This window comes from Podarcis pityusensis (assembly GCF_964106645.2).
Source record: "Podarcis pityusensis genome assembly, chromosome: 6".
NCBI lineage: Eukaryota > Metazoa > Chordata > Lepidosauria > Squamata > Lacertidae > Podarcis > Podarcis pityusensis.
Window position 1 is genome coordinate 95,982,405 of NC_138030.1, and position 25,718 is coordinate 96,008,122.

At 44.1% G+C, this 25,718-nt stretch overlaps 1 protein-coding gene across 1 annotated transcript in view; it reads right to left on the reverse strand.

Moving 5' to 3' along the window:
• DDR2 (discoidin domain receptor tyrosine kinase 2) overlaps positions 1-25,718 on the reverse strand; it is a 63,076-nt gene that overhangs the window by 12,283 nt on the left and 25,075 nt on the right. Inside the window, exons 4-14 of the mRNA XM_081012126.1 lie at positions 24,928-25,159; positions 23,393-23,540; positions 20,136-20,232; positions 18,258-18,441; positions 16,258-16,501; positions 13,940-14,002; positions 11,797-11,927; positions 11,136-11,346; positions 9,136-9,359; positions 3,202-3,332; positions 1,910-2,101 (exon numbers count right to left, since the gene is read on the reverse strand). Coding sequence (XP_080868252.1) covers positions 1,910-2,101; positions 3,202-3,332; positions 9,136-9,359; positions 11,136-11,346; positions 11,797-11,927; positions 13,940-14,002; positions 16,258-16,501; positions 18,258-18,441; positions 20,136-20,232; positions 23,393-23,540; positions 24,928-25,159 — 1,857 coding nt within the window. The remainder of the gene's footprint in view (positions 1-1,909; positions 2,102-3,201; positions 3,333-9,135; positions 9,360-11,135; positions 11,347-11,796; positions 11,928-13,939; positions 14,003-16,257; positions 16,502-18,257; positions 18,442-20,135; positions 20,233-23,392; positions 23,541-24,927; positions 25,160-25,718) is intronic.

A 25,718-nucleotide genomic window follows, 5' to 3' on the forward strand; every position in this document is an offset into this window, starting at 1 on the left:
TACTTTCCTGTCAAACTGCTGCCACCCAAAATATGTTGTTTTTTTAAATGGAAAAACACGTAAACGTAATAGGCTGTATGATAGCAATTGCAAAGTTATTTACTAGAAACTACTTCCTAAAAAATTAAATACAGTTTCTCATAGTAACAAAATCAACATCATGACATAATATATTAAAATGTAGCTTATTCTGTTGACAACCAAATCCAATATTTACAAAATATAAATCCTATTTTGTCAGTGCCGTAATTCATTCATTTCTAATTTCTTCATCTTCTCTTGTATTTTTCCTGGATATTCCTGGATATTCCCCTGTTTCGCCCGAAGGGGCTTCATCAGCTGTGCGTAGTTCTAAATCATACAAACATAGACCTTTGTAACATAATAAGTACACAAATTAAAAATCCTTGTCTTGTCTGCCTGTGCCAGCATCTGCCAGTGCCAGTTTCTTTTGTCTACCAACTTTATCATCGTCATTAGACACTTAGAAGATTATTTCATGTCCCTCTTCTAAGGAATACGTCAGACAGAAAAATACAAGAGAAGATGAAGAAATTGGAAATGAATGAATTACTAATTAGGTGGGTAAATCTAGAGGGAGATACAGGGCCTGTCAAGCACGGGACAGAGAGGTTTTCTGCTTGTTCCACTGTTTTCCCCAGGAAAACCCTCTATTTACCGCTGAATTGGAACAAACATCAATCTGTAGCAAAATCAATTATTGCTTGTTCCGATTCAGCCGCAAATAGAGGATCTCCCCAGGAGAAAGGGGCAGGACAAATGCAAGTGCTGGCAAGCCCTAACATGCAGTTGTGAAGGCTACTTAATACATGGCTGAGTTGGCCTTGCAACAAGAAAAACTAGATGATGCTTTTCTTTTACACTGATCCCTATAATTCAAAATCCCCGAGATAGTACAGTACAGTGGTACCTCGGGTTACATACGCTTCAGGTTACATACGCTTCAGGTTACAGACTCCACTAACCCAGAAATAGTGCTTCAGGTTAAGAACTTTGTTTCAGGATGAGAACAGAAATCATGCTCCGGTGGCGTGGCGGCAGCGGCAGCGGCAGCAGGAGGCCCCATTAGCTAAAGTGGTGCTTCAGGTTAAGAACAGTTTCAGGTTAAGTACGGACCTCCGGAACAAATTAAGTACTTAACCCGAGGTACCACTGTATCTCTCTTCCTACCCTTAGTTTTTCCATGTCTCTGCTACACCTTTCCTGCTCTTTTTCTGATAGATCTCAGCTTCCCACTTTATCATCCTCATCTGCCTGAAGGTCTCCTGCTCTCCAAAATAACTCTGCCTAATGCAGACAGTATGTCCTCCCATAACATGCTGGGTGCCCCCCTTCAAGCTCTTGCCTTAGCAACCTCAGTCTTCATCCCCAACTAGCAAATCCTATGGATCCATCCCAGGATGCCACACTCTGAACCTGCAGGGTGCAGCAACCTTCCCGAAGTGAAGCTGGTCTGGTTCTGACCAGTGCCTGGAGAGGACACTGACTAGAAGACTCAGATATGCTGCTCTGAGTTCCATCGTGGACAAAGGCCTGGAGAGAAATGTGAAATGAGAGAAAGTACTTTTACCAAGCCCTTCCACTCTGCCGTTGATTTTGTTGTCTCCCCAGACAAGGCTGCAGGATGTGGTGGGATGAAATGGGTGGGAATCAAATACTTGCTGGGGGGCAGAAGAGGGATAATGAGGACCCCCTTTGCTCCAGTAAAGGCTCGGGGGGGAATGCCCAAGGACTGCACCTTGAGCCCTTTTGTGCAGCACAGTACAACATGCACACACACAAGCTCAGCGGCTTGTGGAGTCAGAATGTGGAACAGCTGCCACCTAAATGAGGCCTGCACACAGAGGAGGCAGTCCAACCCCGCACTCACACAGCCTTCATGAGCTACCTGACAGAAGGGGTGGAGCACTCCGACAAGCTCTGGGGCTCCTGGCGAGACAGGAATTGGTTGAGGTCGCCATTCTCCATGTACTCAGTGATCATGCAGAGGGGGTCATCAGTGATGCACACGGCCAGCAGCCTGATGATGTTGGGGTCCTTCAACCTGGACATAATCTTTATCTCCTTGAGGAAGTCATTCCTTTCAGAAACAAAATTATTATAATTTTGTAAAATTGTGTGTCTTTGTTTTTCAGTTTTTCAGTTTCCATGGTTTTGTATGTATTGTGGTATTTTATGCATTGTCACTTGCTGTTATTTTACTTGATTATAGTTTAGTAATCATTTATTATAATTGTTAAGAGTGAGTTTCTGATTATTATTTGCCGATAGTTTGAGAATTAATTTTATTTTGTACTGTTATAGTCTAATGGATTATTGAATACAGCTTTATTTGGTAAAAGTTGTTTGTTTTAAAGTTACTATGTCTTTATTATGAATCCTTTGTATCCTATCAGATTGTTATAAGGTGTGTTGTAATAATAATAATAATAATAATAATAATAATAATAATAATAATAATTTATACCTATACCCTGTCCATCTGGTTGGGCTTCCCCAGCCACTCTGGGCAGCTTCCAACAAGAGATTAAGAATACATTAAAACATCAGTCATCTTTGTTGTATATTTTGTTGTTTTTCAGCTTGTAAACTGCCTTGTGTATAGTAATATAGAAAGGCAGTATACATATTAAAAGTGAAATTAAATCCAGCATGGTGAATGGATGTGGCCCAGGGCCTGAAAGCCTTGAGCTGAAAATCCGAAAGGCCCTGGTTCAAATCATGCCTCGAGTCTAGCATGAACCTTCTCGTTAGCCTTGGGCCAGTCACACTCTGGGGCCTCACTTCCTGCACTCTCTATAATATGCAGATACTAATACCAGCCTACCTCACAGTGTTATTTTAAGGATTATGGCAATAAAATGTATCTGAAGTGTTTTGAACATACTTTGTATTTCACCTAATGCTTTTGTACTGTAATTATAAATGGTTAAGAGCCTTTTGGTGCGTTTTACTCAAGATTCCTTTCTCAAGCAGGGCAGGAAACCTGCCTGCACCCGGGCTTCCCATTGGCATCTGGTGGGGCACCAGGAGGGCAGAATGCTGGACCAGATGGGCCTTTGTTCTAGTCCAGCAGGGCTCTGTTTACGTTATTCTGTTTATTTTTGGTCTGGTTGTGGGTAAAGGAGCTGCTGTAACTGATCTTAGGACTGCTACAGCTGTCTTCCGCCTCCCAAGCACCTGGCATTCTTGTTGGCATCAGCTCTCAGCATCTTCACAGCCAGGAGGACAGGTTGGCTGGTGTTGCCGTCCGGAACAAAATCCTTCTCCATAAACTGCTCCATCCCTCCTTCCACTTCACACAGGTGGACCTGGAAGGAAGGCAGCAAAGCAGAAATGGTCTGGCAAATAGCTCTCACAGAGAGAAGGGTTGGACTTAAAAAAAAAAAGCAAGATCATGAGAATGGCCTTCCGCTCCCCACTCAACTCTTCCTCCCCCCCCCCCCACTTCCTCCTCTGCTTCTGGAGTAGAAATGAGTTCAAAGTGCTGTGCAGCCAATTTGAGAGTCCGTTTGCTTGAGAATTTCCTGTACAGACAGATGGTTGTTATCTTCTGGTTGTGTTATCACTCCACTGAAGTCCCCTTATCCATAATGGAAAGCTCCCCAGACACAACAAAGTTGCTGCCAAGGATCTTAGAGAGAGGCAACATGACCAGACTGATATCAGCCCCAGGGCTGAGTGACCCATCGGATGAGCTTCTTCATATTTTGTATGAAATAAAACAATCTGGTGGTGTGAATTTTTGTGCCTGGATGACCATAAATGGATCTATGACTAGTTTTGCCTAAATTTGCTGGGGATCAGGAATTTAACAGATGAATACTGATGTTTTGCTTTATAGTTCTCTAGTATTGGCATGTAATACCCATCAGGGTTTAGATAGCCTCCGATTAGTGTGAGGAGGCAGAGAAGTTTTTACTTTGAGTCGTTTTCCAGAACTGTAGTCTTGTTGGTTTGTTGTAGCTTCCCAAACCTTGTGGTACCTAAAAAACTAACATACCGTATTTATTGAACAGTATTAATCATTTTGATGAATGATTTCTGACGTTTTCTGATATTTTGAATTACTATGACTTTATTGAATTGTACTAATCATTTTTATAAATTTGTTGTTTGCTTTATTTTATAATATTTTTATTATTGTATTTGATAGTACAATGAGTGCAATGCTTGTTGTTTTAATGCTACTGTGATTATTGTGAGCCACTTGGAGCTCAGCATTTGTTGTTGAAAAGCAGAATAGAAATACCGAATCGATATTATAGCATGAGCTTTTGGTGGACCACAATCAACCTCATCAGATGAATGAATTGCAATTCTGCATTGGGAAGCACATGTAGACATGGAGGGGGAAACAGAAGAATGAGTTCAGGGGAAATGAAATGTAAGGGTTTATCCACACTTACTTTTTCTCTGCTCTTAAAAGCTCCATCTCTGAGGAGCATCATTTTTGTTCTGGATCTTTCCCTGTGAAACGTGAACTTCAAAGCTCAATCAGAGCAAAAGGCAATCAGCAGAAAACCTAAATTGGCATTTGCAATGACTGAGTTTTAAAGAGCGGGTTTCTGTGAGGTTTGGGGGGCAACCCCCCCCCCCCACGCTCAGACACAGAGCTTTTAAGTATGGAGCTGTGTCTCGAAAGAATGAGGCAAAAGCTAAGTGTATGAGCCCTAAGAAGGCCAGTGGCAATTACCTCAAACGGTGGTGGCCTAAAGACTACTTTTTGTCCTTTGTCGTTTGCGCAGAAACTTGCCATAAACATATGGTAAAACAAACTTTTTTCTCAAGGCCTGGGAGTCGGAAAGAGCAATAACGAATTCCTAGAGCCAGGCCACACCTCTGAGGGCTCATCCAGACCTCCTTTTGTGCTGCGTTTCTAGTCATAGGTCCGTGCTTTAAAGCACCACGTTTAAGCACACTTTTCTTTTCTCACCCTGGCGCTCTCCCCGCGAAAACCCTCTCCTTACCGCTGAATCGGAACAAACAGCAATCTGCAGAAAACCCAAATTGCTGTTTGTTCCGATTCAGCATTAAAGAGCGCATTTTCCTGGCAAAAGTGTCAAGGCAGGGGGAAAGCGCTCAGATACGGGGCTTTAAACTGCAGACCTGTGCCTAGAAAGGGCAGGGCAAAAGCTAAGTGCAGATGAGCCCTGAGCTGGCTCTCCAGGACTGAGCTGCTGGGTCATCGCTGTTTCCCTTTAAGGGTTCACATGCCACGTTATCTAATTGATAATGCACACATTAAACTTTAACATATCCCTATGTTTCCAGTGGGGAGATAAGGACAGGGAACCACTTTTTATTGGACCAGTTTTTATAACCAATCAGTTAAGTTGGTTAATCAAGCAATGTAACAGCACTCCTAGAAACATGCAGCAGAAATACACAGAGATTTTCAGAAATGCAAAGAGATTTCTGAACACATATGTTGTGTCTCTCCCCTCACCCCCTACCCAAAAGTATCTGCACAAGATCAAAGTTAAGGACCAACAGAGCTTGTCCAGCATGCTACATAGCTCAGTTGGTACAGCATGAAACTCTTAATCTCAGGATTATGGGTTCAAGCCCCACATTGGGCAAAAGATTCCTGCATTGCAGGGGTTGGACTAGATGGCCCTTGTGATCCCTTCCAACTCTACAATTCTATGATTTTGTAGCTGGCATGACAGATAGAGGTATAATTTTAAAACATTTCAAAAATCTGCAAAATTGTTTGACCTGAGATAACACTGGAGCAAAATAAATGTTTGAACACAAAGGGCAGCAGTGGTTCTGTCATACCACTTATCTTTTAAGAGAGCTGAAAGTGATATGATAGTAGCATTTTGGAACTTGATGAACACACATATTGCTTCTGTCCCACGGTCACCTCTGCTCAAATAGGCTTTGGAGACACAACAAAAATGCAAAACCAATTGTTTATCAGAAAGGATAGTGAGATGAGCCTGCGCACTATAATAAACAATGCCTTGCCACATGAACAGTGATAGAAAAAACCCTGGAGTAACTTCATTTTAAAGAGTGATACTGTACTCACTTTTATTTTATCTAATTGTTTCTATATTGTTATTCCTATGCATTGTAGTTTAAATTGGTTTATTATTATAGTAAAGGGGCCCCTGACCATTAGGTCCCGTCGTGGACGACTCTGGGGTTGCTGCGCTCATCTCGCTTTATTGGCCGAGGGAGCCGGCGTACAGCTTCCGGGTCATGTGGCCAGCAGGACTAAGCCGCTTCTGACGAACCAGAGCAGCGCATGGAAACGCTGTTTATCTTCCCGCCGCAGCGGTACCTATTTATCTACTTGCACTTTGATATGCTTTCGAACTGCAAGGTTGGCAGGAGCTGGGACTGAGCAACGGGAGCTCACCCCGTTGCCGGGATTTGAACCGCCGACCTTCTGATTGGCACGTCCTAGGCTCTGTGGTTTAACCCACAACGCCACCCGCGTCCCCCTTTATTATTATACACCCTGGTAATAAAATTTTCCTTGATAGGCAGGGTACATTTTTTAAAAAATCAGTAAATAAATAAAACCTGAACTTTCAGTAAAAATTGAAAGCCATCATTGGTGGTGATACTGTCACCGTGTCCATGTATTGTCACCGCTGTGGTGAAAAGCAGAGTTTAATTTGCACTGGTATTTATGTTCAGATCCATAAGATAAATATAAAGTGCATGTCTTCCCTCAGAGAATCCTGGGAATTGTTTGCTGGAAGCTGTGGCTATTAAAATAAAAGCTGTCATTATTATTATTATTATTATTATTATTATTATTATTATTAATGACAGCTTCCATGGCAGGCTACAATAAGTAAAATACAATATTAAAAGCAGTTTAAAAACTCCACAATCACAAAAATAAGGTGGGTCACATGAGCCTGTGATTTTGTATTTTATTTTATTGGGCAGTTGATCATAGTGGACACCTGACAGAGCAGCATATGCAGTGAAGCAGTTATCAGTTTCTACTATTATGCATAAAGGTAAACGTAAAGGGACCCCTGACCATTAGGTCCAGTCGCGGCCGACTCTGGGGTTGCGGCGCTCATCTCACTTTATTGGCTGGGGGAGCCGGTGTACAGCTTCTGGGTCATGTGGCCAGCATGACTAAGCCGCCTCTGGCGAACCAGAGCAGCACACGGAAACGCCATTTACCTTCCCGCCAGAGCGGTACCTATTTATCTACTTGCACTTTGACGTGCTTTCAAACTGCTAGGTTGGCAGGAGCAGGGACCAAGCAACGGGAGCTCACCCCATCACGGGGATTCGAACCGCCGACCTTCTGATCAGCAAGTCCTAGGCTCTGTGGTTTAACCCACAGCGCCACCCGCGTCCCAAGCCACCCGCATCCCCTATTATGCATAATTCTCCTCCAAATTAACACCCTCCATTCATTTCCAGAAGGTCAGCAGTGACAGACGAGGAGAGCATTGCCAAAGTACAGTGGTACTTCAACAGACATTGACCTAGTAGCACAATGGAAAGTCGCAGAAAAATATATCACCAAGGACAAGTGCTCCACAATCAGGAATATAGACAAGCAGACAAATATAGGCATAGTCTTTTTCTTTACAATCACTTGTGTATTTGATAGAAGTAACATCAACTGGAACGTGTCCAGAGGAGGGCAACCAAAATGGTCCAAGGCCTGGAAACGATGCCTTATGAGGAACGGCTAAGAGAGCTGGGCATGTTTAGCCTGGAGAAGAGGAGGTTAAGGGGTGATATGATAGCCATGTTGAAATATATAAAAGGATGTCACCTAGAGGAGGGAGAAAGGTTGTTTTCTGCTGCTCCAGAGAAGCGGACACGGAGCAATGGATCCAAACTACAAGAAAGAAGATTCCACCTAAACATTAGGAAGAACTTCCTGACAGTAAGAGCTGTTCGACAGTGGAATTTGCTGCCAAGGAGTGTGGTGGAGTCTCCTTCTTTGGAGGTCTTTAAGCAGAGGCTTGACAACCATATGTCAGGAGTGCTCTGATGGTGTTTCCTGCTTGGCAGGGGGTTGGACTCGATGGCCCTTGTGGTCTCTTCCAACTCTATGATTCTATGAAATCAGGAACCAGACACTGTTCCGGTAAATTCAGCATTTCTTCCCTTAATCACTGAGCTGAACAATGAAGTCTAAGCAGTAAACAAGCAATAGCTTAGAAAACTGGACAAATCTGTCCCTGTATTAATATTGCCCAATCCAGAGACCAGTTCATCCGGCTGAGAAGCAGGATTGGCTTGGGTTGAAGCAACAATCTCTTCTCTGTTTACATATTCTAAGTGTTATAGGAATTCTAAGGTATCATGAATAAAATGAATATTCATAAGTGCACAAGGTAAGCACACATACATAAGTACATAAACCACATGTTTATGTAGTTATGATGTTAGTAGCTGTGCTAACGCCAGAGACACGTGCGCATGGGGTGGGCGTGGCCCGGGGCACCCACAGTCCCAGGGCCAAGACGGTGGGTCTGGAGGGACTTCTCCTTTACTGATGAGCAACACAGAAAGTTTCATAGCCCCACCCCATGGACAAAACAAAAATTGCTGTTATTATTAGACACCCATTATTAGCCGATTCAATGTCCAGTAGGATGATATCACCTGTCCCAATGAATTAAGATCCTTACCAGGCATGGCAAGTTGGGCCCAACATTGGGGGGGGCACCTGTTGTGCGGAAGGCACTCTGGCAATTGCCGTGCATGGTGGGCAGACACTCCCATCGGGGGGGCACAGAGGGTGGAAAGCGCCCTCTTTACCTCCCACCCCAACCTCACCCAGGAGCAGCGGGGGGGGGGGTGGCAGCCCCCTCCCCTCAATACTGGGGGGGCTCAGCCCCCTGTTTCAAAATATTGAGGGGGCTGAAGCACCCTCTGTCCCCTATAGCTGGCACCCCTGATCAGAACATCTTGGCATTCCTATCCCAGTCCATAGTTTATCCAACTCCTTTTTCTTTTCTGCTCATGGCCTTCTTGCCTTAGTGCTCAGTCCAGCTGAGTCTTTCTCTTATCTCCATGACCAGACCATGCCATGCTTTTATCATCCATCTCCGGCTCCTGCAATCCTTGCTGGAAGGTACACATATTGTAGGGAGCAAGCCGTGAACTCACCTCTCCAAACTGGCCTTCTCCCAGCTTCTCCTTGAAAGTCAGCAGCTTTCGAGGAAACTCGGCCACAGCCACATCTTTGCCGGACAGCAAGTCCATGGTGATTGCAGGGACAGAGTAGGTGTTGCTGCCTGTCACCCCCTGCAGGTTCACAATGTCTGCCTCTGCATAGTGGGGAACCCCTTCAGCTGCACCGGGCTGGGCTGGCTTGGCAGACGCACTGCAACCTGGGAAGGGAGGAAAGTAGAGGAGAGGGTCTCAGCCAAATATGCTTTGGGGTCTTTGGCTGCAATCCTCAAAGGCCACCTCTGTGCATATGACCCGAACCCTGCTATCATCACCCGAGGCCCTTCTTCATGTGCCACGCTCCATGAGAAGTCCAGAAGGTGGCAGCACAAGAATAGGGCCTTTTCTGTGGTGGTTCCCCATTTGTGAATGGCTCTCCCCAGAGAGACTCACCTGGCGCCTTCACTACATATCTTTAGGTGCCAGGAAAAAGGGTTCCTCTATAACCAGACCTTTGACTGACTAAACAATTTAATGGCCTTTTAAATGACTTTGTGGTTATTGGTTTTTGTGGCTGTTAAGTATTTTGCGTTTTCATTTTGTATTTTTGTGCTGTAAACCACCCTCGGATCTTCAGTTGAAGGGTGGTATATAAAGTGCTGAATCAATAAAATGAACTTTGGACAGCATTAGACTTTTTTTATTATTATAGCAAGATACCAGTAATTTATGCAGTGTCTTTCTGGATATGTTTATTATGCCATAGCTCCTATGTTGGGGAAGTTTTTTTCTTTCTTTTTCTTCTTTCCTCCTTTTACTGTATACTTGCGTTTTGTATTCTGTTGCTTACTCTTTACATAAATAAAAATATTTATACATACTGTATATAAAAATGTTGAATGCTGCAACTTATGGATACTAAGAAATTTATTCTTTATTTTATGTAAGTTCTTCTGTTTCTGTTATTCATACAGTAAGGAGATTTGTGCAGGCACCACAGGCTCCAGGTTGCCCCCCAAACTGAAGAGCACTGGCGCGCACATGTGATGTCACACATGCAATGTGTGACATCACATGCACCTCGCAACGCTGTGCAGGGCAGGGCAGCCTTCCTCTAGGCCGTGCTGGTCCCCACAGCATTGGGAGACGCTACACAGGCCAGCGCGACCTCACGCCAGAAGCGCCAACCGAGGGGGTGAGAGAGGAAGGCGGGAAGGCAGGCAGGCGGTCAGGGTGAGGGGACTGGGCCCTGCTGCAAGCCCCTGCAAGTTGTTGGCAGGGGTGACCCAAGACCAGGCCCTATTGTGTATTTGGAGTTTGCCAACAGGAAGACCACCGGCTGCCATTAAGTTATCTTTGGATGCCAAATTAAGGATGGGAAGATCTCAGTTTTTCTCAGTTTCTCATTTTGCCAATCTTAAGTTCAGTTCTCCACAGTTGCACATCAGTTGTTGTTTTTTAAGTGCTCATTAAAATTCACCCGTGTGTGAATTTCTCCCTAATAAACTTTTGTACGCAACTCTGCATAATTTACACATTTTTGCAGGGTAGGGCTTCCTAATATAATGTGGTTTTATATTTTTTTATGGAAATATGCATTTTTAGAGACAGTTTACCACAATACATGTGTTTTTGTAGGCATTACGTGGCAGAAGACCCACATTGCAAAATTCAGAAAATTCATACAATTCATTTTAACTAAATAAGGCTGTTGATTTATAATTTAATAACTCTTTTATCTATATATTCTGTGACATGGCTGCTATTTTATGTTTTAAAATAAATTTGTGCTTTCAGAAGCATAACAAAATTACCTTATGATGGCTTTTTTGAGACTGAAAGGCAGTATAAAAGTAACTAAGTAAAGAATTCAATCTCATTCACCCCCTTAGCTTTGAAAAAAATAAAGAAACGTTGAAGCTGGGAGAGGGGTTTATAGCCCAGGGTAATAGAGCAAATATGGGAACAAGATCAACAGAGTGCCTGGTTGCTCTGACCTGCCTCTTGCTCCCCTGGGGTGAATTCAGGTAACTTGCGGATGAGTCGAGAAGGCTCCTGGTAGTCTGCAGCCAGTGGGAATATGCGGTCGTAAGTAGAGTTTGATTCTCGCTCACTGGATGATGTGGAGCGGTTATGGTTGAACATGCTGGACTCACTGGGCAGAGAGAGGCTGACAGTCATTTCGTCGTCCAGCATCCGGCGAGAGGCCTGGAAGCAAGTCAAGGTGTCATCTTTACTGTACAACAGGCAGAACAGGGAGAGACTGGCTTTATGAACTGATATTAACATCCCTGTTCAATCATATTCATTGGTGCAAGTGCATGCAAGGTTTTAAGACGTACAGAGCTTTTCCTTGGGCCAGACTCACATGCTATTAAGTTAAGAAGTGTAGAACGAGGGAGGGAGAAAGAGATGGGGATTTTACCCCCTGTGAGTAGGAAACAGTTTAAGGGCACAAGTAGGTTTCCTCAACAGACAGATATTCAGTTATGAAAGGATCTTGAATGGGTTCCTTCAAATCTTGATACTAAACTCACATTTCCTACACATTTCTATGCTTACTTGCATGTGCCATGCTTAATCCTGAGGAAGCAACTTACTCACTTTGGCAGTTAAGTCTCTAATGCAGACATGCACTGTATCTGTCTGCAGGCTTACCTTTTCCAACATCTTCTGCCAAAACTGTCTCCAGAGTATGATTACAATGATGGCCACCAGGATGAAAATGATGGCCACTAGGCAGCCAATCAAGATGCGAGTATTACTGTCATCCACTTTGAGGGTTGGATCTGTCAGAATACAACCATAAAATGTGAGCTTTCGGTGAATTTATGAAAACTAAAAAGACTTTCATATGGCATATTGCAAGCTGCCATCTTTTGCCCTAGGTTTCATACCTCCCCACTCCGTCAGAATTATTCTTGGTGTCTTTTCAAATACTGCCTCTATTCACACTGAGAACAGCAGACTGAATAACTAAGAGTGCAGTTCCAGCCCCTTCCAGTATTGAGGGAGTGGGCTCGACGGCACATAGGTTCCCCTCTGCTGAAGAGTGCCACTGGTCTTCATTATGATGGGAGGTCCAGCTGCGATCAAGAGGGTAGAAAGCTACGGCTGTCCCTTCTGGTAGAAGGAAAAAGGCCTGAAATATGGTATTTCAAGGAAGGTTCCAGTGGCCTTGGATCTATCCAATCTTCCATTCTTGGACAAGGTGATGTAGCAGGTGCTTGCTGAACAATTCCAGGCATATCTGGAGGATGCGGGCCATTTGGTTCCCTTCCAGTCGGAATTCAGGCCCCTTCATGAGCCTGAAACTGCCTTGGTCTTGTGGTCCCTAACTCTGGCAGGCTAGGGACAGAGGTGAAAGCTGTTTTCTGGTTCTGCTGGATCTTGCAGCAGCTTTTGATACCATTGACCATGGTATCCTCTTGGCGGGGAAGGAGGTTGGGAGCTGGGGGCACTGCTATACAGTGGTTCCGCTCCTTTTTCCTGGGCCGTGTACAGAAAGTGGTGTTGGGAGATGAGTGTTCAGACCCCTGGGCTCTCACTTGTGGAGCACCTCAGGGCTCTGTCCTCTCCCCCATGTTTTTCAACATCTATATGAAGCTGCTGGGAGAGATCCTCAGGGGGTTTGCGCTGGGTGTTAACCAGTATGCGGATGATACCCAGCTCTGCCTCTCCTTTAAATCAGAACTGGTGAAGACAGTGAAGGTCCTGTGTGAGTGTCTGGAGGCAGTTAGAGGATGCATTGTGGCTAACTGATTGAGGTTGAATCCTAACAAGAAATAAGTACTGTTTCTGGGGGACAGAGGATGGGCAGGTGGGAGGGATTCCCTGGTCCTGAACTGAGTAACTGTGCTCCTAAATGACCAGTTGTGCAGCCTGGGTGTCATTTTGGACTCACAGCTGTCCATGGAGTCGCAGGTTAATTCTGTGACCAGGGCAGCTATCTACCAGCTCCAACTGATACACCAGCTGAGACCCTACCTGCCTGCACACTGTCTCGCCAGAGTGGTACATGCCCTAGTTATCTCTCGCTTGGATTACTGCAACGCGCTCTACGTGGGGCTACCTTTGAAGGTGACTCGGAATCTACACCTAATCCAAAATGCGGCAGCTAGACTGGTGACTGGGAGCAGCCACTGGGACCATATAACACTGGTCCTGAAAGACCTACATTGGCTCCTAGTATGTTCTAAGCACAATTAAAAGTGTTGACGCTGACATATAAAGTCCTAAACAGCCATGGCCCTGTATACCTGAAGAAGCATCTCCACCCCCATCATGCAGTTTAGACACTTGAGATCTAGGACTGAGGATCTTCTAAGAACCAAGCAGAGGGCCTTCTTCTCAGTAGTGGCGCCCACCCTGTAGAACTCCCTTCCATCAGATGTCAAGGAGATAAGTAGCTATATAAACTTTAGAAAACACTTGAAGGCAGCCCTGTATAGGGAAGCTTTTTAATGTTTATTTTTTTATGTTTTTATATATATTGGAAGCCGCCCAGAGTAACTGGTGCCACCCAGTCAGATTGGCAGGGTATGAATAAATCATCGTTGTCATCATCTAATGGTGAAGGATCTCCCAAGTGGTCCTATCTTTGGGTCCCTCAGCTATGACATCTTGGAGCAGGAGTAGCAAAATGAAGGTAAGAGCCCCACCCCCACCCCTCCACCACAGTGCAAACCTGCTACTCTGCATCTCCCTGGTGCCAAGTTAGAATTGTTCCACAGCTAGCTCATCCACAATATTCCAGGTAGATCACTTTATGGTCCACATTCTAAACTAGCGTCACACATACCATAAGTAGTAGGAGTCACTGAAGAATCAGGAAGGGCTCCAGAATTATTGTACATGGCTGCATCTAATAAAGAAAAAGAGGGGGAGGGATCCAGACTTAAACAACAGCACCAGCAGACACAGTGGTTGTTTGAAACTTTCGTTTTTAAATGTGGAAAATCAGATTATAGGTGCTTCTCAAGACACTGAGCTGGTTTCACTTATCGTACCTTGGCTTAATAAAGAAAGATGTGAAAGCCCCTGATGGCCGTGCACACAGCCTCTTTGCTCCTCTAGTCACACAAACAGTGATTAAAACATTAGGTTTGGTTATGGAAAAGGCGGTTTCCCTTGGCCAACCAGCTAAACTCCTGTCAGTGGCCCATCCACACTTTCGTCTGACCTGTGATTCCTACTGATCTAGTATCACGGGTCCAATAGGGTTTTTGTCCCACCACTTTCCCCAGGAAAACCCACTGGTTACTGTTGAACTGGAGCAAATGCCAGTCTGCAGAAAACCTGAATAAAAATTTGTCCCTCTTCTGAACCAGTCCTAACATAGCTCCTGAATCGGATTTCATGTGCTTCATGTGTTGGGGAGAGTCTGCTCCCCCCTTTCTCCTTCTTTCCCCACCTACCTACCTACCTACCTTTGCAGGGTAATTTTCCCAGTTGTCTCTTCAGCTTTGAGAAGCACTTCCGGTTTTCTCAGAATGTTTTATTTGTTTATTTTACTTTCCCCTGTTTACTGCTCATGTGAAACTTGTGATAAAATGATATTTATTGGAAGGGTCCCCACTTCTTTTGTATGTCAAATGACTGTCTGATTATCCAGCTCCTGAGCATCTGGTTCCCTGATTATCTGGTTTTCTGATTAACTGACTGCCGTAGGTGGGCAGAGCTGAAGTTGGGGAGAACACAAGAAGCAGACTATTGAACAGGAAAACATGGGGTTTCAGGGATAAAATCTGAGGCAAGAATCACAAGTGGGAACACCCAGCCGTGGGCCAAATTGAAAACAGGGCAAGAAGACATGGGAGGGAAAGTGTGAGAGGGACAAGAGGATAGGCCTCAGAGACTAATCAAAGTTTCGACCAGGCTCAGGGGTGCCAACTTGAATAAAATATGGGGGAGGGGGAAAGTAAGCCCTGCCCCACATAATTGATCACAATATGTGGCACATGCGCACCATTTGAATGGCAAAGCCCATCAACTTGGGGGCAGTCCCCTCAAATGTGGGGGGTCTGAAGGGACCTCAGCCCCTAGGAGTTCGCTCTGTGACCAGCCTCCTATGGGAAGAAGGTAGATACCCTGCGGTCCCAGGCTGCTCAGGGCTTTTTAAAGGTCTAAACCTCAGGGGGCCCTTTTCAGCCCAGCAGCCATATTCCCTCAGTTGCATACCGGGAGTGGTATATCAGTGGCAGGCACAGCCAAAGGCAACAACATGAGCAAAAATGTGACTTTCGCTTGGCTGGAGAGGGGTGTGGGTGGGTGTAGAAACCTCCAAATTTTGTATGGCTTGAACCCAACTTACCACACAAAGGCAAGGAAGAGATTATCACAATTCAGGGACGGACACATTCTGGCCATGCAAAAACACACCAGGTGAGGTGGGACAGAGCAAGGCCAATAAAGGCTGTAGCCTAGGAAGATCCCCAAGGGACAGGCAGTGATACCTGGAGGCTCTCACACAGTTTGAACTGAGTCTAGAAACTAGCTGGCAACCCATGGTACAATCAGCTGTGTCTGCCCAGCTCCTGATAACAACCTGGCAGCAGCAGTTTCTGGACTCCAAGGGCAATCCCATGTAAAGTGAATTAAAGTAGTCCAACCTGGCAGTAACAAGAACAGGAATAAGCATGTCTAAGTCTGACTTCTCCAGGAAAGGCCACTGTTTACAAATTAGTAAAAGGAACTCCTAACTGACTTTCTGGTCCATCAACTGCATCCTTCCCTGGTAAAAATAGACCTGGCCTTAGTCACATCTATGTGCAATGAAGTGTATGCACCTATGCACACTTTAGACATTAGAGCGAATGCCTACATGGCTTATGAGGCAGGAGTGGCTAGGGCACAATCCTGTTCACTGAACCAATTTTGCTGCATGTACAGAGCAGGTCTTCTGTGTTGTACAGATCCACATATCTTGTATATCATTATGACAAATACAGGTCATCAGCCTATGCTGTGTCCAGACATATGAGACAATGAAACCTACTTTCCCAGCACATCAGGCCTTCTAGCAATGAACAAGGATTCCTGGCTCCCTCCCAAAACATCTCTCACTTACTAGGATACACATAACCACACACAGTTCCATCACCCATCCCTGTGTCATACCTGACTGGAAGGTGATCTCACTGAACATCATCCAGGTGTCCGCAAAGTAGAACTGGCATTTGATGGCACTGGCCATGTGATGGAGAAGGGGCACTGTGACGAAGCGGGCACTGGGGTTCACATCATCTAACACCAGCACTGAGGAGACGGCGTTAGGCTCCCACTCATTTGCATCAGAGCGGAAGTGGCACTGCACCTCCTTGAAAATCTTCACTCCCTTGGCAAACATATTGTTGCAGTGAACCTGTGTAATGGAGACATGAGATGGGTGAGCAGGAGGTGACGTGATCCCACCCAGAGACTATGAGATGCTCCAACTAAGGTTGCCACATTTTTTGAAAGCCCTGCTACTTTAAACAGTAGAGCGAAACATAGAAAATTAACAGGGGAAGCAATCAAGTGTTATATAAATGTCATGAAATAAATAAGTAATAATACTCTCCCACTGTAACTGCATGCAAGGCAGCACATTAAGCTTTTGCACATATATTTGGGAGTAAGCTTCACTGAACTCAGAGCAGCTTCCCTTTGAGTAATCAAGCTATAAGATGCCTCCTTCAGCAATTAATTGGTTGCCAGATCTTAATTTATGACAAAACTTCAGAATTTTAGCCTTCTTAGGGTCTCTAGGGTCTCAGTTTCAGGACTGAGGTCCAGAATCACAGTGTGCGTGCGCACATATACTATTTTCTTCCTGTCTGTTTTGCCACTTGTTCCACCCATTCTATCCATCAGGTTGCACCCTTGAGGTGCTAGGCAAAGCCAGGCTCTTCTCTCCTGATTTCTCCTGCACAGGCCCCTCGGGAATGAATGGGATGCAGCTTGAAACCGTTGCTCTTAATCAACCCACACTCCCATCAATTTCAGTAGAGTAAGGTATCAGTGGATTGTGTCCCATATCAGTTAGTGGAAGGGAAAGATAACATTTGAATTTCCTGCACAAGGCACAAAATATAACACCTGTTTATCCTTTGCCAGTGCCACTCTTAAACACATCAACTGTCCCAGAAAAAAACAGGGCATCCTGATTTTTCTCGTGAGAGGACAGCAGCCCAAATGGCCACTGTGAGCTCACACGATTTCAGTACACTTTCACCCCGAAAAAGTGCTTTTTTCAGGGCAGAAATATTGTGTGGTGCCCCAAAACACATGTTTCGGGGCACCATGCCCCCAACAAGTGCTTGGGGGGGGGCTGAGAACTTGTACGGGTAACATGACTTACACAGGATTGCAGCCCCAGAAGATGGCGTCTGAGTTTTGGATCCCTTTGTACCGCAGGGTCTGCACTCTTCCCTTCCAACCAGATGTGCCAGATTTCAAAATGGCTGTCATCAACACAGGTCAAATGAATACACAGACCCCTTTTTTAAGGTAAGGGATTTGGACTTTGGCACACATATTTAGAACAAAGGCCCATGTGTAATTGTTTATCATACTAGTTACTCAAGTGTGTAGGCCAAAAGTTTATTTATTTATTTAAACCATTTATATATCACTTAACTACCATAGTCTCAGAAATACAATACAGAAAAGATAAAAATAGGTTAAAGCTATAAAATCAGACTTCAGCTGGAATAAATAAGGTTTTGGAAGGTGTTGGAATCTCAGCGCCTCTGACCTCAGCTGGAAGTGAGTCCCATAAAACTGGGTCCCTCAAGACCTCAGTGATTGGGGTGGGATATAAGGGATTAGGTGATCCTTGAGGTATCTGGACCCAAGCAGATAAGGGCCTTGTAAATTAATATAAGAATCTTGAACTTGGTCCTGCAGCACATAGGAAGCCAGTGCAAGCTTTTGAGCATTCAAGTTGTCTGTTAGCAGTGGTCTACCCCAGTCAACAGTCAAGCTGAACCTTATTGCACCAGCTGGAGCCTTCAGACCTGAGGTTTGAAACGTGGGGTTGGGCAGCAGGAAAAGGATCCCTACATATCTTCTATAAATTGCACTCTGCTGCCAGTCTAAAGAAAACATGGGAGCCCGCATTGAATTTAGCAACTAACCTTCATGGTGGTGAAGTTTCTGATCCGGTCAAATTCGAAGACAATTTCCACATAGCCGTTGGTGGTGCTCTCATTGCGCCAGCCAACATAGTCATAACCAGGCCATACATGGTATTCGTGGGTTTGGCTAAAATCATCCAGGCCTGAAACCCCGTCTGTCAGCTGGCCTAGTCCTTCCGTCATGCTAGTGAGTGGCAGGTTAAAAGAGGGGGAGGGAGGTAGAACACAGTTAATCCCAACCTTTTTCTTCTAAATATCAGCAAGATTGTCCTGGCTCAAACAGGAGGGAAAAGGAGACAGATGGTGGCCTCCTGTACCATTTAATGGATGGATAAATTGTGGAATTGGCAGCTGGAAACTCAGTTGGAAGTCCAATTTAGCCCAGGGATGGACAAATTTTCACATTAGTTTTTGATACAGTAAATTCCTCTCATGTGATGCATTGTAAAGCATTTTTGTACATGCCCTGATTATCCACAAATCATCATGAGAGTTTTTTGTGAGGCACAGGGGGCTTCCAGGAAGTTCCAAAAGACCCAGGTTACACAAGGAAGGAATCTTGTAGTTCTCTAGAAAACTAGTTACAGTGGGGGTAGCTAACCTGGTGCTCTCCAGCTGTCATGGACTACTACAACTTCCACCATCCCTGGTCATGCTGGCCATCTGGGGGGCACCATGTTGGCTGCCCCTGAGCTATGGTGTCTTTGCTGGGTCATTCCCATGTGATAACTTGCTTTGTGAAATAGTCCCCCATACAGGAAAAAGAAAAGGAAGTTACTGGAAAAGTTCCTTCAGTTCTAGAAAATGCTTGCGGACTTTAATGCAGTCACTTGTGAATTTGTCCACATGGGAATCCCAAACTCATTCAGGCAAGTCCCATGAGACAAAGTGGCCTGCATGCCATGAAGGCTTTGCTGTTTACCTGTTCAAATACCATAGTAAAAGCTAGTGAAACAATTAATTTTGCAGAAGGGTCATTTGCTCCACAAAAATGTGATGGGCAGACATCGCACAAGAAATTTATCACATGAAAAATGAGCATTAATTCTGTCTCTGGTTGAGCTTAGAGGATGAGGATAATTATAAGTTTGTTTGTTTGTTTGTTTGTTTGTTTATACATACATACATACATACATACATACATACATACATATATACCCTGCCCATCTGGCTGGGTTGTTGTGTGACCATGAGAAAGTATAAAGGTACAGAAAGAGATGGCTGGCAGAAATTTTATAGATATTATCTCATTTTATTACTGACAACCTTCTGAGGGCTATTTGAATGGCTGAGCACTGTGAGAAAGGGATGCTGGACTAAATGGGCCCCTGGTCTGATGCAGCAGAGTTGTTCTCGTGTTCTTATGTTCAAATTCCCCAAATAGCAGGAAAATAGAGCAGATTCATGAAAAATAATCACCTTTGACTTAGTTTTTGCCACTGGTTTAGGTTGGATACAAAACTTGGGGGCAGGTTGTTGCACTGGATGCACACATGCCCTTTAAACCACAAGGTACACCACAAGGAAGAAACTGGATGGAGAACCAAAAATTATATTAAAAAAAGAGTTACACTCTGTGCTTTTCCCCCCAGGGGGTACTCAAGGGAACACAGTACCGGAACCTCTTTTTTTGTTTGTTAAAAAGTGTGACACTTACTGTAACAACTTTATGGTGAGTACCAGCACCTATTTTTCTAGAAAAAAGGCACTGGTTACTCTTCACAATTTATCTTTAAATTTGAAACTATTATTATGTTTCTTAAATCAATGAGACTGCCTTCTCCCTTCACTCTGAAATATTAACTTGGCTGAAGCCTTTCCTCTCTCCCTTCCACCCATCATGCACCTTTCCCAGGTGCGTGATACTCAGGAACCCACCTGTACCCGTCATAGATTGAATCGTTCAGGTAAATCACGGTGCCACCAGGTAGAGCCAACTGCTGCCCTGCAGGAGCACTGTATGAAACCAGCCCATCTGTAAAGAGATGGAACAGAGGTTACTTTTGCACGGCTGCTGCTGCTAGTCAGAACATCGGTCTGGAAAGAAGTCCACAAACACAGAGCCTGGAGGCTGGGAACAGATAAGCTAAATGGGAAGAAAGACTGGCTGAGGTCTAGGCTGCTTCCAAGTGGAATCATTCGCACACCTGCAAATTTAGGTTGTGCAGTTAGTGGATTTGGCACGCTTGAGCAACAAAATTGCTTTTAAAAAAAAGCACTTACTCACCATGTGATATTTCAAAAATCTCTAAGTGGCGTAGAGATTTTTTAAAAACGAGTTTTTGTGGGAAGGGAAATGATGGGGAAATGCCCTTGAAAGTGTGGGATAACACTTTCCTGCAAACAAATCAGAATAAATGCGCAATAAACTCCAGCCCTCTGAACCACGCCTTCCTGCAGTTCAGGTACTCTTGTACTCAGGTACAAAGAGGACTCCGACCTCTTTGAAGCTAAAACAAGATAATACTGCAGTGATTAATTAATTTAAAGAAAGTACTTCCTGTGATCCTAATTCTCCTCTGTGGTGCCTTTAAGCTGCAAAAAGGGCAGTGTTTCTAACCGTGTAAACTAGTCTGGGAAAGGGGTTGAAAACAGGACCTCACGGCACAAAACTTGACACATATTTCTTTACTCCTGATAAAGTTCCTAGCTCCTTATTTGCACAAAAGTTTGAAACAGATCTCAATCAGTAAGCCTGATCAGGAACTACAGTTAATATACCCCTGCAGCTCAAAATAAGTTATAAATATCTAGTCCATATAGTATAACTGCATGATTGAAGGAGTGTCCCCTTCAAAATTCACAATAAATCTCTGTTCCAAACCTTTGTGCAAATAAGGAACTGGGAGCTAGCAACTAAGGCCTCATCCAAACTTCCTTTTATGCTGTGCTTTCTAGGCGCAGGTCCAGGCTTTAAAGCTCAATGTCTGAACAGAGTTGTTTGTTTTTGTTTGTTGTTTTGCTCCAGCACTTTCCCTGGGAAACCCCGTGTTTTACCGCTGAATTGGAGCAAATGTCAGGGAGAGTCAGAGCAATGTTCAATTTCTGTTTGAATCCAATGCTGCAACTATGCAAGAAACAAGATCCTTTTGGTGTTTTAAAGCTGTGAGCCCCTCCATCTTAGGCTCAGGTTGTTTATGTGTGTAAATAAACCATATATCCTGAAGACCCCATAGTCTCCACTGTTCCTCATTTCCAAAAGGAAACATGAACTCTGAGTAAACACCTGGAACCCCTGGAATCTCTCACTGCTCAGAGATTGGGGGGGGGGCATGTTTCTGCGTACTATTAAGGGGTGATTGTGTATTCTCTCTCTGTAATTCCACCCCCCACAACATGTACAGGGAAAAATACTGTACAGGGAATATACAGGGGGGGGGGGAAACAGGGTTGCTTTCAGATTGCAAAATAATGGATACCAAGCACTTCAAACGCTCAAATGAGCATTAGAAATGCTGTACTGTATTTATCATTTTTAAGACAATTCTATCTTTGCTTTCCTATTTTATAACTATAACATTATTAATAAGTAGTTCTAATCAAATATTATGATACAATTAAAAAGTAGTAAATGAAATTAAGAACAAAAAATAAATACAGAAAGTTAGCCATTCTAGCCCTTTAAATTAAACTGAATGCTTTTTTCCTTCAAGCATTAAATCTTCAATCAGTTTGGGAACAGCAGGTTTTGCTTTCTGTCACTTAAATTGTCCTCTTCCTGTGACTTATTTCTGCACTTCACTGGACACTTTTCTAAACCACTGGATTTCTATGAATTTTTAAAGTTCCAGGAAACATTATACATTTGAAAGTGATACACATAAGTAAATTAGACGTATCACTGTGCAAAGGAATATGCTGCCGGTTGAGACATTTTTCCCTGACCAGTTCCCCCCCACTTGCCCCCACTTTCCCTCTCTAGTTTCCTCCTTGCTGCTCTCATTTCAGAGTAATGCGAAGAAAAATGGCCACAATCTGTGACCAAGAACAGCCAGAATCCAGCTAAGTCCGGCCGTGAATGAGAGTTTTTCTGCAAGTTTGCATCTCAGCAGCTCAGTTTCAAAACTATTTTTTAATCTAAGAAACTGGTTGTGGAACTAAAGGGACTTTCCCCTCCATATCCGGTAGGAATACTCACAGGTTGCTTTATTCTGGGATGAAATTTATTAGGAGATATTAAAGATTATTAAAACACATATTCAAATTTATCCACAGTTATTCCTACTAAATGTGTCAACAGATACCATGAAGATGTTTTGCCGAAAGAACTTTTGGGTTCTGGCAGCTGCCAGCATCTCTATAGCACAGCACTGACAATCATTTAAATATATGTCTATATCCTTATGGTAAAAATAATCTCTGGAATTTAGTTATTGCATAAAAAATAAAACCTAAGTCATGGATCTCTAATGGACAGGAAGATCCTGCTCATTTCTATTCAGTACAGTAGGATTTTATTTCATACAGTTTTGTTTCAGATGTACAGGTATCTCTCCCCACGCCATCGAGTGAAGTATGGTTGTTGTTATTTTAAACTGGGTGTTATTATTTAATATTTTTAGATTTTGTATGCCCTGCATTGAGTTCAATATATTATTGATTTTTTTTTTGTTATTGTTCACTTGCCTCTGTGGTTCCATTATAATTTGAAAACTTTTTCTTTTCTTTTTAAGAATCTGGCAAGCCATTTGTCCATGTTGTGGATGGGATACATCTGTTGCAAAGGAAAAACCCCAGAACAGTTGGGTGCAGACACTAATTATGAACACATTTGTCTAGATCACTGCCATTGTATGGTGGCTCAGCCAAATATGTTATTTTTCTTTTAAAGCACCACATTGATTTACCTGTTCATTAGTAGTTTTATTTTCAAAAGGGGGGGGGGGGGAGAAGAATCCTTGGTGACATAACAGAGGCTAGCCAATCAACACTATGCACAGTTAGCTTCTGCTTCTACCTTGCAGAACTACTGCCCCTGCTTCCCACAAGAGCTCAACTTTGGACAAAAACAGTACATTTGGATGGAACACAGTGATGAAGCTTCCAGAATAGCCTCACTGCTCTACAAAAATTATATTTGCCTGCAGTGTAAGTCACCCTGATAGGTCATAGTTCCAATGAATTGCTGTACTTACCTAGCCAGACACAACCATACAGCTCCACCCTGAGACAGACATTCGTGGAATGGTCAGTCACAGGAATAAAGCGGATGAATCGACCAATGATGGGTGGCTCCAAGTCCTTGAGGACAATATCGTATGGATTGGTGTTTCCATCAAGCACCTGAGGGGGGAAAGGACATAAAATAACCAAGAACAAGGCTGCTGGGTGGCAGGTAGGCAGGCAAGTGTTGCAGCCACAGTAATTGTACCACAGTTCTCCTTGAAATTTGCGTAGTTATTATTCTGATGGTGCCCTCTAGCAACTGAATATATAAGATTTTTCTATTTAGGTCAACTCAGTTCTGCTATAAGTTTAATCAGGTGTTTAAACTTGTTGCAATACAGTGGTACCTCGCAAGACGAATGCCTCGCAAGACGAAAAACGCGCAAGACGAAAGAGTTTTCCGTTTTTTGAGTCGTTCCGCAAGACGAATTTCCCTATGGGCTTGCTTCGCAAGACGAAACGTCTTGCGAGTTCTTGCGAGTTTGTTTCCTTTTTCTTAAAGTCGCTAAGCCGTTAATAGCCGCTAAGCCACTAAGCTGCTAATAGCCGTGCTTCGCAAGACGAAAAAACCGCAAGACGAAGAGACTCGCGGAACGGATTAATTTCGTCTTGCGAGGCACCACTGTATTTGCTCTTTAGTAGCATGGCCTCTCCTAGAGAACACTGGCAATGTATGTACGTTCTGCACCTTCACCCAAAACATGGATTCTTGGTAACATAAAAATTCAGCTGAAATCTTGTCAAGTTCAGGGAATTCTTTGGTCCTTGACTTAGTTGTGAGAACCAAAATGTGGCGAGAAGGTAAACAGCATTTCCATGCACTCTAGTTTCTGTCACAGTGTTCCATTGCACCAGTAGCAGTTGAGTCCTGCTGGCCCCATGACCCAGAAAGCTGTCTGTGGACAAACACTGGCTCCCTCAACCTGAAATCAAGATGAGCGCCGCAACCCCATAGTTGTCTTTGACTGGACTTAACTGTCCAGGGGTCCTTCACCTTTACCTTTTTTGTGTGTGGTGCACTTTGAGGCATGCATACACACGTCTGTCTGTATGTATGTGTATAATTCAACAAAGTTGCCTGCATTTTTGGAATCTTTATGGGGTCGTCTTCATGAGCTCCTGGGCTTCAGAACTTACTACAGCATTACTGAGGGCACATCCACACTTGCCTTTCCTCTGCTCTTTCCAAGCATGGTCCACACTTCAAAAGTCCGTGTCCGATCACTTTTTGTTTTGCTCCAGAGCTTTTCCTGCAAAAACCCGCTCTTTTAAGCTCAGTCAGAGCAAACAGCAATATGTGGAAAGCCTGAATTGCTGTTTGCTCCAAAGACAGAGCTTTGAAGCACAGACCTGGAAGAGGGGGGCAAAAGATAAGTGTGGCTAAGCCCTGGCTGTGCTGTTGTTTTTTATTTGCCACAGACACTCTATAGTCAACAACTATTATTATTATTATTATTATTATTATTATTATTATTATTATTTCACCCCTTCCCTACTGCTTTACCTGCTTTCCATGTCTGTTCCGCCAAGATATCCAGCGGGTGCCATCCCGGCTGTAATTAATTTTGTACATTGGTGCAAATTCATTGCCGTGACCTCCTGCATGCCGGCCCTGGGTCCCGACCAGGGTGATGAAGTGCAGGGCATGTAAATCAATCTCCAGGAACTCCTTGAGGTCGTCTGGTTCCACAGGGATCTCAGGGCACCAGGCACCATCCCCTTCTTCTGAGCCTAGCCTAGAGAAAAGCAGAAAGTGGACCTGACTGGCGTCACCAACTCATTTGTGGTCAATGCCCATCTTGGCCTTTCACTTCCCATGGTGGTTCTGCCTCATTCTTTCATTCGTCCCCTTCCTGTGACGCCCTTATCTGGCTCTGGCCTCTCGGCCACTAGTCCAGTTTCTCCATTCCCATTCAGCTTCTTACTTTCACCACCTCAGCACCTGTGCCTTCCCTACTTGCCACGATAGATGTGCCGCGCGGGCGGCAACAGGGCAGAGCCAGGACTGGGGAAGCTGGGTTGGGCTGACCTCAGGGATGGAATGGAGGACAAGAGCATGGCAGCCCTGACTGGGACAAAGGGATAGGCTGGAAGCTGGCTATGACAGATGGACAGAATTTGGATAGTGATAATGGTTTTCTCCCTCTGACATGAAAGAACTCGGGGGAGGCAAAACAAGGAACTCTTCACATCACATTCAATGATCATATGGAGTTAAGCTGCTGCAAGATGTGGCAAAGCTCAGATGGCTTAAAAGGGGCTTATGCGTATTCATGGTTGCGATGTATCAGTGGT